The 16,558-nt window shown below is 33.8% G+C and overlaps 3 protein-coding genes across 6 annotated transcripts; 1 reads left to right on the top strand and 2 right to left on the bottom strand.

Annotated features, from left to right (window-relative positions):
- Positions 1–2,050: 2,050 nt before the first annotated feature.
- On the bottom strand, positions 2,051–6,350 carry LOC130967837 (pentatricopeptide repeat-containing protein At5g66520-like). 4 transcript variants are annotated; one of them, XM_057892870.1, is made up of 2 exons: positions 3,856–6,350; positions 2,051–2,841 (listed from the first exon to the last, which is right to left on the bottom strand). In XM_057892870.1, the coding sequence occupies exons 1-2, from the start codon at positions 3,888–3,890 to the stop codon at positions 2,436–2,438; spliced, it is 441 nt and encodes a 146-aa protein (XP_057748853.1). In that variant the 5' UTR covers positions 3,891–6,350; the 3' UTR covers positions 2,051–2,435. The 4 variants fall into 4 exon arrangements, with proteins under 4 accessions (XP_057748853.1, XP_057748851.1, XP_057748850.1 ...); XM_057892868.1 differs by having other exon boundaries at positions 2,614–3,201; XM_057892867.1 differs by having other exon boundaries at positions 2,614–4,064; positions 4,430–6,350.
- Positions 6,351–8,273: 1,923 nt separating this feature from the next.
- On the top strand, positions 8,274–12,020 carry LOC130968704 (glycolate oxidase 1-like). Its single transcript, XM_057894113.1, has 12 exons — positions 8,274–8,495; positions 9,074–9,234; positions 9,321–9,445; positions 9,561–9,607; positions 9,792–9,869; positions 10,288–10,412; positions 10,542–10,608; positions 10,701–10,763; positions 10,848–10,917; positions 11,010–11,110; positions 11,336–11,440; positions 11,622–12,020. Exons 2-12 carry the CDS (start codon positions 9,086–9,088, stop codon positions 11,805–11,807), a joined length of 1,116 nt encoding a protein of 371 aa, XP_057750096.1. The 5' UTR covers positions 8,274–8,495; positions 9,074–9,085; the 3' UTR covers positions 11,808–12,020.
- Positions 12,021–14,653: 2,633 nt separating this feature from the next.
- On the bottom strand, positions 14,654–15,457 carry LOC130968705 (protein TIFY 5A-like). The gene is made up of 2 exons (XM_057894115.1): positions 15,183–15,457; positions 14,654–15,100 (listed from the first exon to the last, which is right to left on the bottom strand). The coding sequence occupies exons 1-2, from the start codon at positions 15,375–15,377 to the stop codon at positions 14,858–14,860; spliced, it is 438 nt and encodes a 145-aa protein (XP_057750098.1). The 5' UTR covers positions 15,378–15,457; the 3' UTR covers positions 14,654–14,857.
- Positions 15,458–16,558: the final 1,101 nt, after the last annotated feature.

Raw genomic sequence — 16,558 nt, 5'->3', positions numbered from 1 at the left:
TATATTATATCATAAAATTAACCACAAATATAATGATCAAGCTAAATGAACTATATTATATTTTTTGGGTGCAATCTTTTTTATACACCTACTTAATACAAAATGCTTGTGTACAGAATACATTAGTATATCATATTTTTATTTATTTATTTGACCAGAGTGTAAAATTCTAATTATATTAGAACTCACATAATTACTCTATCCCACTCTCTTCTCTTTTTTATCAGAGACTGGTCCATTACATAGGGTTTGGTTGGCATCGACCCCCTCGTTGGGTTAAATTTGAGTGGTCCAATTTCTATCCTATAAATAATAATATTACAACAGGACACAAGCTATGATAAACCACTTGTAATAATGACCCCAATAATTAACAGAACAAGTTTTGGAGTCAGTAATTTTTTAAAAAGTTAGCCAACATTTAATTATTAAAAAAAAATTGAATAATTTTATACTATTAAATTTAATTTTATACCATTAAAAACATTATTAATGACCAATTGACAGTTACAAAACATAAACATTATTGCCTCTAACACTCCTCTAACTAACATGAGTTCAAAGGAAAGTTTTGAATCGAGCTCAAATCTTGCTCCATGAATTAAAGAGCCCGTCTGAGGATAATACCATCTCTTCAGCAATTTTCAAAAGAATGCGCATCAAGTTTACTTTGCTGTATTTCTGTTAGCAATATTTTCTAATCTGCACATTCCATACGCAGCTTGCACGTACTTAGTTACTTTATATAAAATAAAGAGCAACTCTTTAGGCCATTCATTTTTTAGTATTTTTTATCTGTATAAATATTAAATTAATACTAAATAAATTTTATTAATTTATATATTTAAATTTAATAAAATATGAGTACAAATTGTATTGATTTAAAGAAATATTATATATTTCTTGTATGTACAACTCCTATAAATATGAGTACAAATTATTACTGGCTAAATATTAGTTAGGTAATATTTTTCTAAAATAAAATTGGTCCCCTACGTTTGATCCTGTTTTGTTCCTTAAGGTTTAAAGTGTCATATTTGAATAAAAAAAATTCATTTAGCTTCAATATAATCTCACCGTGATGTCAAAGTTAAATAAGTAATGAAATGTTTTAAATGACAGCAGTACAAGAAGAAGGTCGATAATTTGGAGAATAAGTACAAGTTCTAGAGGCACAAAATCAACCGTTGATGCATCAATATATTTTCTATAGAACTGAAAAAAATGATAAATAAATATATTGATGCATCCACGGTTGATTTGGTGCTTCTGGCACTCGTACTTATTCTCCAAATTATCGACTTTATTCTTATATTACTGTCATGTAAGACATTTCATTAATTATTTAACTTTGACCTTACGAGTGAGACTATATTGAAGCTAAATGAAACTTTTTTTAAATTCAAATAAGACAATTTAAATCTTAAAGACCAAAAACAGAATTACATAAATGTAGAGGACCAATTCAGCACTTTATCCTAAATTTTATGAAAATGCTTTTTACAATCCAACTTCAAATTAAATGATGAGCCTAAGTATGATTCGAACTTATTATTGGGATTGAAAATGTTGTGCATTTTACCGAGTTCTAGCTTTTAACTAATCAATTTGATTCTACGTGAGCTGACAGAGTATAGAAGTATATAATATATTATACTTTTGCTTCCATTATTAATTGAAGTTTTACGGTATTTATTAACTCCCAATAATAGCAAAACAGAGAAGAAAAGAGTCGGATCAGAATGCAGGTGAAAGATTAAATTCAGACCATGCAAGATGTAAAAGAAAAGATTTCTGTTTTTCCGATGGCTCAGATCTTGCACACTTTCCATATATCGTTGCCAACGAGTCAATTAGCGGCTAATAATGTTTATTTATTAGTTATCTGACCCGTGCTTTCTTCCTCATCGTTTAGTAGTTTTATTTGTAACTAAGAAAGATGATATGTTATATATGAACTCAAACAGATAATACTATTGATTTTGGTGTTTGTGTTTGACAGCACGGCATGGAAAGTGGAATGCTAGGGACCAGTAATTTTGGTGTTTTGTAATCATTAATTGGTCATTATTAGTGTTTTTAATAGTGTGAAATTACATCTAATGGTGGGAGATCACGCACTTTTGTTTTGATGGTTAAGTGCTGGCTAGAAAACACAAAAGTTGCTAGCCTCCTAGACTTTCCCGCATGAAAATTTTATCAAGCCAAAAAGAAGAGACAGATGTTCAAAATTTGGTTGCAAGGGAAATAGTACAAGACCCAATATTTCACAGTTGAAGAAGATAAGCAACACAAGTTTGTTTTTTTCCTCAAAGATTCATTCATAAGAAACAGCTTCACTATGAGGTATAAGAAGCTGAAGTGGGCATATTAAGCACTAGAATACAAGTAATAAGCTAGCCCCATGACATGCAACATAATTACAGCATAAAAATCTAAGCAATAAAGCCATGCAGGGAAGGTTGGTAGGAAATAAGGAAGAAAAGAAGCAGTAGCACAAAGGCAACACCCCAAGGGGAACCACCAGCTCTGTGGATGGCACCTGGCTCAGATCCTGGCATGGGGAAGCTTAACTGGCTGCCAGTGGAGAGCCAGTGAACAACGATGATTAAGAGCAACGGAGAAATTACCAGCAAGCGTTGCAGCAACTCTGATGCAGTAGCCATCACTGCATCATACACTATGTACCCCAAGAATCCACAAATCACAGCACTTGCTACTACTATGAGCCAATGCTCTGAGAAGCTGAAACCTGAACTTGATCTGTTCACTGAATAAGCCATGGAAGTGGGAATCACTAGTTGGAGACAGTGTTTATGTTGACTCTCTGAGTGTGGAGCACTGGAGTGTGAACAAGTACAAAGTAAAAAATATATATAAAATGACTTATTTTTTGTGGCCATTTAACATTTGGTCCTTAAAATTTATCATTTCTCGTCTAGAATGGAATGTTGGGACCCAACTATAGTGGAAACCATAATACTTCTTTTGCTCAAGAGATAAATTTCAAGCAAGTAGATAAAAAATAGTTATTAGACATATATTTTTCCAAAGGCAGAAGATCACCAGGTACAAGGCCAGCTGTCCATTTGTTTTTTAGTTCAGTACATTAATGCATCTAGGGTATTAACTATATATTAAGACATCATCAACAGAAACAATGTTGGGGTGCTAATACGTTTTTCTTTTCTTCTGGGGTTCCTGAAAGAAGCATTATGTTAATAATAATCAGATAAAAAACAAGTTTATATACATGGATAAAGGGGCTCAAAAATCCAGGAGAATCTCTGATCCTGTCATGGGTTTTAACTTTTTATCACATTTTAATCTATGGGGTACATGATTAGGTAATAGTCAATCCATTTGCACCCCCATGTGAAGGCACGTGAATATGTGATCGTTAATTCTATATCCGGTTAATATGGGCCGTTTACTATTTGACGTGATATACACAAATCAGGAGCTTCACTATTTAATTTTAACCCTTGATTTAACTGTGAAAATTATAAAATGCACAGGACTAGAAATTTTTACAATCTCGTTATTGACACCCCTTCTATAATAAACAATATTTTGACATCAGTATTTTTTTAACAATTAAAGATAATTTTTTTTGTTTTATTAATTAAAAAATAATTTAAATATACACTTAATTAATGACAATCTTATTTTTATATGAAAGTCAAGAATATTTGATATGTAAATAGTATTTTTCAAATTTTTATTATGTGTGGATGTCACTTAAAAAAAAAAAAAATCAAACAGTAACATGGTAAGGATGTCAAAAAGTTTAATAAAACTACCTTAGACAGTGAATACAATGCAGCAAGTATATGTAATAACTAATAAAGTTACCTCAGTGAATACAAGAATACGAATGTCAGAACCATGGGATGTTCAACTAGTCAAGAAGGGTATTTGATCTGGATAAAAGTAGAGAGGAGATATTTTCCGTAAGGGTAACCGCATACCAGAGTGGCGGTGTGCATGGTTTGCAGAATGATGGAGTTATTGGAGTCAATAATAGCCTTCGCCATAAGCCCATATAAGCCAATCAACTTTATCTTATTATATACAAGGACGCACGAATCACTAGGAGTAGGACAATAAATAACAATTGAAAAGGAAATTGCCTGCTAAAATGAAAAAAAGCAAATCTCCCCATTATATAAAAAGCAAAGGGGGATAATGCAGGCAAATAATATGTGGCATTTTTGGAAGTCCATAAACCAGGATACAGGAGCACATAAATTAAACTGTAGTTCCACCTCATCATAAAAGGTGCATGACAATAAATATTAAATAATACACATTTTAAAACAAAGAGAAGTGCTAGAGCCAGTAATTTTTGTGTTTTATAACCATTAATTGGCCATTAATAATGTTTTTAATGGTGTGAGATTAAATTCAATGGTGAGAGATCACTTACTTTTCTTTTCGTGGTTAAGTGGCCACAAAATACAAAAATTGCTGGTCCTAGACTTTTCCTTAAATTGGAGATTCAGATATCAAAAGTCAAGGGTCCTTCTTTACAGTGAAGACTTACTAGTTACTCACGAAGCGGATACCCCATGTTACTCTCTCTCTGTGACTCCAGGTATTTTTGGAAAATGGGATTAAGGTCAGAGAACTTCGCCGGCATTGCTTCCCATTTTTTCTCTGTATATGCCAAAACTTTTTCCTTAAGCATGAAGAAGGCACTTGAAAGATCAACCATAATCCCAAACGGAGTAAGAGTTGAAACCTCAGTAAAATTCATCTGTATTTTCATTTTCCCGTGTTCCTATCTCCTAGCATCTGTAAAAGTCACTGTTTGTGTACATTTGATTGCAATCAATAGTGCAACGAGACAAGAAAGAATGTACAAATATGTTTGGTAAACAAAAGCTTCTCTGGATCAAAACTTAGCCTCTTCTCAAAATATATTGGAAATCAATTTTGCACCTCCACCCAACTACAACCAGGAGTCTTCTTCAACCCTCTGTGTTTCATGGCTAACCTCAAGTCATTGGCATCCTTCCAGGAAGAACAGGTGGAAAAAATACTGGCAGTAAGCACATAGTTTGCTCCCAATTCAGACTCCAATTTAGACAAAAGCTTTCCATCCAAACTAGGAACCCACCCAAGATTCCTGCAAGCACCTAGAAAACTCCTTAATATGACAGCATTCGGCTCCATTGGCATGTTCTTGATCATATCATGAGCTTCCTCAATCAAGCCAGCTCTTCCCAGCAAGTCAACCATGCATCCATAATGCTCAACAGTTGGCTTTATGCTATACGTTCTCACCATCCTATCAAAATACATTTTACCCTCAGAAACAAGTCCCATGTGGCCGCAAGCAGAAAGAATTGCAGAAAAAGACAAACTATCTGGCTGCAACCCCATATCTTCCATCCGGGAGAACAGCGAAATAGCATCCTTTTGGCGGCCATGATTTGCAAGAGCAGATATCATAATTGTGCAAGACTGGAGGTTCTTCTCATGCATTGAATCGAAAACCTGGAGGGCTTTGTCAATCTGCCCACACTTTGCGTACATCTCAAACAAAGCAGTGCCCAAACCAACATCCAATTCCACTTGATTCCTCACAATGTGAGAATGAATTGATGCTCCAGCACCAAGGTTGAGCATTTTGGTGCAAGCAGAAAGCAAGCTCACCAAAGTAACGGAGTTAGGCTTCACATTCTCCATCCCCATCTGGAAAAACGCAGTCATTGCATGGCAAGGAAATCCCCGAGAAACACACGTAGAAATCATAGAGCTCCAAGACACAACATCTCTAACGGGCATTTCATCGAACACCTTCCGGGCGAGCCCCAGTGCGCCGCAGTCAGCATACATCTTGAAAAGGGTGTTGTTGATATATGGATCACAGGTGAAACCCATCTTGAGGATCAAAGAATGGATGGAACCGCCAAGGGGAAGGGAGGAAGCGCGACCGCATGCAGTGAGAAGGGGAGGGAAAGTGAAGTTGTCAGGGGAAAAGGGGGGAGTTTGGTGCAGGTGGCGAAAGAGGGTGAGGGAGTGGAGAGGGGTGGTTTGAGAGAAGGCCCTAATGAGGAGGTTGAAGGTGAAGAGTGGGGGAGTGGCGGGGAGGGCGCGGAAGAAGAAATGGGCGTAAGGGAGGGAGATGGAGGACGCGCAGGAGATGAAGACGGAAACCAGAAAAGGGTGGCGGATGAGGCACGATTTCAGAAGGAGCGAGTGTACTTGTCGGAGATGCGACACCGTTGTGGACAGCCACAACACTCTCTCTATCTCTTGCGCTTGGAGCACTACCATCACTCCCAAACATCACCGTATTTTCCAATTCCATTCAGCAAAACTTAGTTTGTTAGGTAGTTAGTTCTAACTTCTAACGAACCAACTACCCTGTTCCCCCCCCCCCCCCCCCCCCCCTCTTTTTTTTTGTCTTTTGGTCTCTCCTAATTTCTTTTGATGGACTCCCTTCATGAAGAATTGGGCTGATCCATTCTGATGTTTGGGCCCAAGCTCGTATAAGATCATATCATTTTTAACTGGCACTCCTCTTTCAGTGTTGTCAACGTACAGCCAGTATAAATGGGCCTTGGCCTGTTTTCATACCCAAGATAAAAAAACAAGTAAATGTAAGTCAAAATTCATAAGAGAATTTCTCTAAATTTGTGCTACCATATGAGTATGAATTAATTAAGTAATAATGTAGACCCACTAGTCAAGTTAGTTAGTTTCCTTTTCTTTTTTGTGTTGGGCTTAGGCCCCGTTACTTTACCAAAACAAAAAATTAAGTAATAATGTAGACAAGTCCAAAAAAAAAGTAATAATGTAGACCTTACCCTAATTTAATTTAACATACCAAACCAACTTGGGTTGGTCGAGTGGTCAGTTCACTCGTCCGCTTAAACAAGTGTTGGCCAGCGGCAGACCCTTAAATGGAGCTCAGATCCGCGACGGATTAATCCTTAACCTGTCGGGTTGGGACCAACAATTTAGGTAAAATATTCCGCCCCGAATATCCTCTTAGAAACTTTTTCAAAGATACTTATCAAATATTGAAAACTTATATATTATATAGGGGCTTTAAAGAGATACACAATGGTTTATTTTAAGACTTATATAATACAATAGGGATTTAGTTTTGTAACTTCCATTTATTTTACATACATGTGTTTATTTATATATTTATACATATATTTAATATAAAATAATATTACATGATCAATAAATATTATTATTTTTAATTAGTCAATAATAATTTACATTTATATTTATAAGATTTTTATATATAAAAATATATAATTTGTACTTATAATTATCATGATTTATATATAAATTAATAGAATTTATACTTATTTTTTTAAAAATTTACATATATAAATTAATAAAATTTATTTATTAAAAGTAATTTAATATTTATACTGATTAAATAATAATAAAATATATTAAAAATTATTAGTCTCCAAGAATTTTTCTTTAATATATTTTAGTGATTCTGATACTTTGATGAGTTGATCAAATTAATTAATTTGAGTCCAAAATGATTATAGCGAAGAATCAAACATGATATTTTCAAATTCATTTAGCATAATTCTTATTTGCTAGACTATTATTAATTTTGTGTTTTATATGATGTAAAATATGGTGAAAATTTATATCCAGTTATTTTTTTAAAAGTTGATAATTAAAACCGAAAATTCTTAATTAACAACTTTAAATAAAAATAAGTGAAAAATACTACTTATTTATTAAATTTTTAGTTTTTAGTCAATATTTTTAATTTAAATAATATTATTTAATTAATTTAAATATCCATTCTTATAAAAAGTTATTTATTTATAAAAAATTATTTATTTTTTAGTTTTTTTTCTAAAAATGGAATAATAAACAATTTTTAAAAAAATTATTTAATTGTACTGTAAATAAATATACGTGAGATTTTACTATAAAATATATACATCAAATATTTAAAAATATAACTTATTTTAATATGGTGAAAATTTAAGTGAAATTGACTTCATTTAAAGTTGATATGTGAGAACCATTAGATGATTTGACTAAATTTTCATCTAACGACTCAGCTGAGTTTTGAACTTTTAATATAAATATTTAGTTATATATTTATGTACCAAACTTCGTATCATCTACCTAGCTGGTAAATGGATAGTAGCAGAGTGGAAAGTGGGACCTGGGAACTGTAGAAGAAAGCTCAGATTTCCATGAAACGTATTCGTCTGATAACTCAACTTCATTAAATAATGGACAATTGACTGTTTTCTTTCATTTGATAACATCTCATGACATGTGAGTCAAGAAAGATACTTACCCTTTTGTCACTACACACATTACCTTTGTTATTATTTCAATTCACCGCCGTTTTCTCATTGTCTCCATTTACATACTCTCACACGCTCTCGTGACTCAACTCAACACACTTTTCTCTCCTCATATATCATCTTTCCCTCCTCTTCCAATTGCCCCCATCTCATTCCGCTTTCTCACTTCATATATCAAAGGTTTGTTCTTCCTTTTCAGCTCTCCGTATCATTCTGCCTAATTTCATGGTTCGCTTACTAATATTTGCAGTTCTAGATATACTTGATCATACTCTTGTATTGAATAGTTAGAATTGACATGATCAATTTCCTTTTCAACTCTTAATTCCCACTTCAGATGTTTATCTGCTGATCACAGTTTATGGTTTAGGGTGTTATTGAGGTTTTGATTAGAAAAGTTGGGGTTTTTAATCTTTTAGGTTGTTTTCCATCATGGGTTTCTTTAAATTTATCTGGTCCTGTTGCGCAAAATACTCATGAAAAGTTTAGAATATCCTGCTTTGCATGTGGTGGTGGGGCTGATGCATGTTGAAATTGACATGGACTCGGAACTTTTTTATTAAAGACAGATTCCATAATGGTGGATAATTGAGGGGAACCAGAAAATAACTATATTGTTTTGATTTTCTCATGATTGCATGTTGCTAGGTCTCTATCCAGATTGTAATTGTATAGTTTGCATGCCATGTATGGATTTGGAATGCATTTGATTTTATATGAATTCATGTAATTTAACCTTTGTGTTAATCTAATTTCAGAAATCAGAAGTAATGCCTAGTACAATGGAGATAACTAATGTTACCGAGTTCGAGGCAATTGCAAAGGAGAAACTGCCCAAGATGATTTATGAATACTATGCATCAGGGGCAGAGGATCAATGGTCCTTGAAAGAGAACCGAAATGCTTTCTCAAGGATTTTGTAATGCATTGTTCTTAGACATCTTTAAACATTGGTTTTATTGCAGAAGCCTTTTTCACAAAGTCCATTTGGTTTACTTGAAACAGGTTCCGACCACGTATTCTGATTGATGTAAGCGAGATCGACTTGACAACAACAGTATTGGGTTTCAAAATATCAATGCCTATCATGGTTGCCCCTACTGCCATGCAAAAGATGGCTCACCCTGACGGTATGTCATAATTCTGACTCTTAATCTTTTAAATTGAAGTTTATATGTTACTGATATTGAGAAAAAGAAAAATAGAAAAATCTTATTTCAAACAATCCAAGCAACCCTTGTGCAGGAGAATATGCTACCGCTAGAGCTTCAGCAGCAGCTGGCACAATCATGGTTTGTGTTCCATCATATTTGTTCTGAATTTCGTTCCCAAACAAGAATTATATTTGTTTTCTCTGTAATTTGTTATAGATTATTTGATTCTACTATAAATTGGTTCATTCCTAGTTACCTGCATGAAATCTTTTGTACCCCTTACTTTTCAGGTAAATTCATTTTCATTTTTTTTTACCCACAGACTCTATCCTCATGGGCTACTTCCAGTGTTGAGGAGGTTGCTTCAACAGGACCCGGCATACGTTTTTTCCAACTCTATGTGGGTATACATTTCCCTGATTCCTTTGCTTTGTGATTCCCTTTTAGGTGATAATCAGAGTTACAAGTTTCCCATTAAAATACAAGAACATGTGCAAGCACTTTAGGTGAAACAAATTCTTTTGAGCACAGTTGTTTCCTTCTCTCTCTCTCTCTCTCTTTAAATTTTGCTGCACTTCTGATAATGCATTATATGTTTTGGCACTACGGACTGAGTCTTGCATATTGTCACAGGAAATTTATTACCTTCTGTTTCATATGGCTGTGATTCTTTTACAGGAAATGATATTATTAGTTTCACAAGGAATTTCCTTTCCTTTCACTAAATAGCCTTGGGGCCTGCAATAATTTCTTCCATTCTTCCTTGTTAATAAAAAAATATTATAAACTAAACCATTTTCATGCTGTTTTTCTCTTAGGTGTATAAAGACAGAAATATTGTTATACAGCTTGTGAGAAGAGCTGAAAGGGCTGGTTTCAAGGCCATTGCCCTGACTGTGGACACTCCCCTTCTTGGTCGAAGGGAGGCTGATATCAAGAACAGGTTGGCAAGCATTTAAAATTTTTAATGCGAACATTCTTTTATGAAAATTTAAGAAAGTCTTTGTTCATGGTTGAGTGGATGAATCTTATATAAATATGTTATGTGGTTGTTTGATGGTGTTGCATACAGATTTACTTTACCATCACACCTAACACTGAAGAATTTTGAAGGATTAAACCTTGGAAAGCTAGATAAGGTGTGTGACACTAATTTTTGAAATCAAATGCTTCTTTCCACTCATGATCATCTAACTATTACTGTTTCGAGATAACCTCACTGTCCTTGCAGACTAGCGACTCCGGTCTAGCTGCATATGTTGCGGGCCAGGTTGATCGGTCTCTCAACTGGAAGGTGATATCAATATTTTTACATATATGCCTTTCCTAATTTTGGATGTTGAATGTGAAAGTGATACCAAGTTAAACCTTGCTACAGGATGTGAAGTGGCTTCAAACAATCACCTCATTGCCAATTCTTGTGAAGGGTGTACTCACTGCCGAAGATAGTAAGCATATCAAACAGATACATTCTAATGCTCTCTCATTCATATTCTCTTTGTTTGGATTGTTTTCTCAATCTTGAATGTGAATAATGTAGCAAGGATAGCTATACAAAGTGGAGCTGCTGGGATCATTGTTTCCAATCATGGAGCACGCCAACTTGACTATGTCCCTGCAACTATTATGGCTTTGGAAGAGGTATTGCATTATCCTTATCATTTTAGGAAAGTTACACATTAATTGAAATTGAAATAAATCACTTTGTGACATATCTTGTTATTATTCTTGGTTGTAGAATAGAAGTCTAGCCCATGCCTTATTTAACTTTGCTTAATCATGTATAGTGCATGCAAAGTTTAAAGGTGCATCAGAGACCAAGATTATTTTTCTTCATAAGGTTTGGTTGTTTGCCTTTAATAACAGGTTGTGAAAGCTGCACAAGGAAAAATTCCTGTTTTTCTGGATGGTGGAGTCCGCCGAGGGACGGATGTTTTTAAAGCACTAGCTCTTGGAGCATCCGGTGTATTCGTAAGTATATGTGACCAATGGATGCATGCTTTCCTCAGATCTCCCATTTCTTCTCACAAAATTCTGTCTAAGCTAATTGGTTTACAAGTAGTGTTTGATTATACATAGCCTAGGTAGGTGATCTAAAATTGAGCCAGCTTCATATTGCTGCCATTGCCTTGGCTTTGACTTTAATTTTCAGATTGGAAGGCCTGTGGTGTTCTCTTTGGCTGCTGATGGTGAGGCTGGCGTAAGAAAAGCACTTCAGATGCTTCGAGATGAGTTTGAACTAACTATGGCGCTGAGTGGTTGCCGTTCGCTCAAGGAGATAACACGCGACCATGTCATGACAGAGTGGGATCGCCCAAGAGTTGCTCCGAGGCTATGAGTTGACACAGGATTCCAGCTCTGTTTCACCACTGGGTGGTGCTAGTTAAACCTGATAATAGTAGGAACTTTGGAATGAACTTTTTTCTTTATTCGCTGCTTCAATAAACAAACCCTTGTGTTAAAAATAAGCCATCCATGAGTGACTGCTACTTTATGATCCACTGTATGTATTGAATAAATTTCTAATAATAACCAGGCTTGTTTCCTTGCATTTGGTGGTGTTGGAATTTGGTAAATCTATATCTATCTTTCTTTTGTATCAAAATAATATAGGGAGTTTAGCTAATCAGTATCTACGGTACTGGTTAATGTTCTTACAGTTTGCATATCTGTGTTGGTGATTCTGAGAATTAGCTCCTTTTTAACGCCGTGTTACTTGGATTTAATTTGTTGTTAGTAGCCTAATTATAATCATAAAAAGTAGAATAGGAGAGGGAATGGATACACATTTCGTTCGGCTTTGGCCTTTGGGGAGACTTGTATATGTATATTTTGGTCACATTTAATTTGGAACAAACACCATCTATCTCCAATCACTAACTTGGATAGTAGTAATTCAGAGAAATTTCTGATCTGTTTGATCAGCAAAGGAAGGTTCTCGTAAATAATAATACACAAGTGGAGGAAATTCTTGGGAAGGTGGTGCTACACTACACACGTTCCAGGAAAGAGGAAACCCACACATATTTGACACGACAACTCCACCTTCCTTGTATCTTCAACTTAATTAAGTTATTATAAACTAAATTCAATAGCTAAGCCAAAACTAAATTCAGACACTTCTTTTCATACCAAATCGTAACATGGTCCTAGCTATACTATCCCAACATGAGCCACGCGTACATTAAAGACGTGCCACACTATCATTTCCCAAAGCAAAATTATGTATATACAAAATGTTTCTGCAATTTCCGGGGAGTATCCAATGCTGTGTTTCATCACTCTCATGTAAATGTTTCAGACACAGGAGCATTCTTAATGTGGATTTGGATATCGATTAAGAAGACTAAAAGAAAAAAGGTTTTTATTTTTTCAATATATTAACTGTATAAAAGAATTTGAAAATAAATATTTATTTTGAATTTTCAATGAAAATCTCTCTTTGTTTAGTATTTTTAACTAATGTTTTTGAGACACTTATTAACAAGATTTGTTAGTGGAGTATTCATTGTTTAATTTTAAACCGACAATAGTTAAAGAACTTTAATTCAAGGTCATATAGAAGTACAATAATTGGAAGTTAGGTCACTTTGGTAACTCGTGAAGCGTGTAGAGAATATCTTTTGAGGCCTTATCAATCATGGATTTAATTCAGGTACATCTAACATATGCTGGTGCAGTACTCTCCAGATATGATAAAGCTATGAATGTACATATATATAGATTCTAACTGGTGGCCTATCTCTTATCAAATTTTCAAACCATTTCCCGTACTAATGAAAGTAACAACTAACAAGTATGGCATATTTATGCTTCCCATAATGGACCAATTTTTCCTTTAGTCTTATAGGGGTATTAAGAGACGTGAAGCTAGGGAAGGAAATTAATGATCACAAGAATCTTATAAGGGAAAGTATGAGGAACCAATGAAATATTTATACAATGTGTACAATGGAGGTTTATGGAGTATTAGAGATATAATCATTAGTGTTACATTTTCCCAGCTTTTGGGATGAGTGGTATCATGACATGATATAATCATCCTTTTTGAGTGCTTAAAATACTATAAAGTTGATGGTGATAATGATTTCCCTCTAATTTCAAAAGAGTATAACGCACAAATTAAACAAGAGAATAAGGGTGGTTATTTGATTAAACAATTTATATGACATTCTTCATTTCAAAAATATCATGTAATAATTAAGGACATAATAATAACGGGACTCTATTATATATTCATTTTTTTTTTTGCTTTTATATAATATTTAGGGCATAAAGATGAATATCAATAAACTCAAATGTGGTTGAAACATACTAGCTAGAAATATAACCAATTATTTTTCTTTTTTTCTCAGTTTAAATTTTTTGAGAGAAATAACTCTATGACATGCATAATATCAGAAATTTTATAACGGAAAGGTTTAAAGTTTGATCTTTAAAAAAATTATATAAAAAATTTATGCAAATTCAAAAGATGCCTTTATATTATGTAAGGAAATGTATTAAAAATATAATTATTTATTTGTCTATTTCTACTATCAACTTAAACTTTTTTGAAGAATTGATTTCATGGCATCAATAATAATCGGTGATTAACTAGAGATTGTTTTAGCCAAAACAGCTTTGCCAACTTTGGAGTGGGCGGCGGCTAACATATATTGCGTGATGAATTGAATGTGGACTAGCTACTTGGCGTGGGTTCAATTCTTAATTGTTGATAAAAAGAAAAACATACTGTACTGCTTTTATGCGCTGAAGATGGATTAGGTATATATATAGTTGTTGGGACCAGTTCCTCCACTTAAACTTGTATAGAGTAATTTTTTCGGTCTCATTTAATTTTGTCTCAGATAGAATCACGTAACTTGAGAAGAATATAACACCATCAATCACCTGATTTAGCTTCCAAGTCAAAATACAGCTTCTATAATAATGAATTGCTATTTTACTAATCATATGAATAAATCAAGTCTCATCATTTTTATATTAATTATCCGTGATATATGATATATTCATTATTTTTGTGAGATATTCAAATACAGAGTTACCAGATCGATCAATTATTGAAACGTGGATATATATAATTGGTATGTCAAATTATTATTATTATGTATTGGCGGGTAAGATAATGAGGTAGGTGTATTTAGTAATATGTAGTGGTTATTAGTCATCAACAAATTATGGTAAAAAAGAAGCTAATAAAATAATATTATTAATGAAGAAACCAAATAACATATGGCATGAGAAGAAAGGCTGATCTAGAAATGCTAAGCTACATAATTTACAAACCATTGATTGTCTATATATAGAAGGCACAAAGCTAATTAATTAAGCAACCAAAATTTTGAAATATCTCTATTTAATTAGCTTATATAGTTATGGTTGTAGCTAGTGATGGTAGGGGGATGCTTCCTGAAGGCGGTTCTTTCTCTTTTGGAGAAACCTCTGCAGCGATCTTTTCATGGAAAGACTACTCCCAGGGCTATGCAAATTATTATTATAATATTGTTGTTGCTGTGACGATGATTGAAGCAATGCTGGTGAACATGGCTCCACTGAAGACCCAGTTGATGTTGGTGTCCTCACTCTTTCCTCCAATTCTTTTCTTGCAAGCATTAAGATGGATCTTGCCTGCATAAAATTGAATCATTTAATTTACCTAGTAAATACATTATTGAATTTCATCATCGGAGGAAATTAAATATGTACGTACCTGAGAGTGAGTGACGTCACAAACGGAAATCTTGCCATCGTAGAATATGGTGAGTGGGTGTGATTGCGGTGTATGCTGTCCTTGTAACGGGCTACTCCTACTCTCACTGCCTCCTGCTTCTTCTTCCTCCATGGAGCGGTGGTCGGAGGCAGGAGAAGGGAAAAGCCGTAGTTCTAAGTTGCAGTTCCTCCTCATCGAGAGAGAGACGGAAAGTATGTTTTTTTTTTCTTTTTGTTTTTGAAGAGTTAAGAAAGAAGAATAATGTTGAAATAGAGATGAGGGATGAGAGGCGTATATATATTATAGGGGTGGGTGGGTGGGAATTGAAATGAAAGCGAAAAGGCTTGTGTTGCGAAACACGGAAATAAAATGAAATAAATAAAGAAAGGCGTTGTTGCATTGGCGGTGGGGTTGCGACTTGCGAGGGAGCTGTCTATGTACACACCCAACTTGAAGCTACTCTTGAGTTGTACGCTCTTCTTTATTTATTCACGTGTTTCATGCTCTTTTCAGATTTCCACCACATGCCCATCACATTAACAAGGAAACAAATTAATAATGATGTGAGTTGTGACATGCTTGATCCTACAAAAGTAGTCACTGGATCATGCATGTTAATAGTAACATACACCCCGCTGACCCCACAACCTATTATTTCTCATTTGTGAATGCCGTCGACCTCAAATTTCCACACCATCAATTTACACGTGCTTTTATATCCATATACGTACCCATCACAATTCACAACTAAGTTACCTACCTTCAACCCTAGCTAGCTACCTAATATCTACTTTTACTTCTATGGATATGAGAAAAAAAAATCATGCTTCAAACGCTAGCTACCTAACTAATTATCATTTAAGTTTTACTTTTATGCATATATTTCACTATCTCTCTTTTTTTTTTCCTTGTAATATTATTGTTAATTGTTATCTCTTTTCTAATTCTCAAATTACTTTTTTTTTAATGTTCTTTTAGCATTCATTTTGTTTAATGCTAGAAAAAATGTGTTCATATAGTAAGAAAAACCTGCCATGTATATTAAGTGTTCTAGACATTAAATAAAATTAACTAATGATATGCGAGTACACTTAGAAATTTACTGCAAATTAAAGCTTATTAATTTTGAATTTACACAGAACATCATTAATTAGAAGTGCAATCTGTCATTTATTAAATTAATTAGCATTCTTTTAAGGAAGGTGTTTTAAGCTCGTTTTTATGTTTTAATTAGTTATGCCTAATTTTATACGTATAAATAAATAAAGTATGACGAATACTCATATAAAGATGGTTAAAATAATTTAATTTAGTCAAATATATTAAATAAATTTAATAAAAATTTAATATTATCATTTTTATAGGAAAATTATTCT

Source organism: Arachis stenosperma, chromosome 3, assembly GCF_014773155.1.
Source record: "Arachis stenosperma cultivar V10309 chromosome 3, arast.V10309.gnm1.PFL2, whole genome shotgun sequence".
NCBI lineage: Eukaryota > Viridiplantae > Streptophyta > Magnoliopsida > Fabales > Fabaceae > Arachis > Arachis stenosperma.
This window is presented reverse-complemented; position numbering and strand designations above follow the sequence as displayed.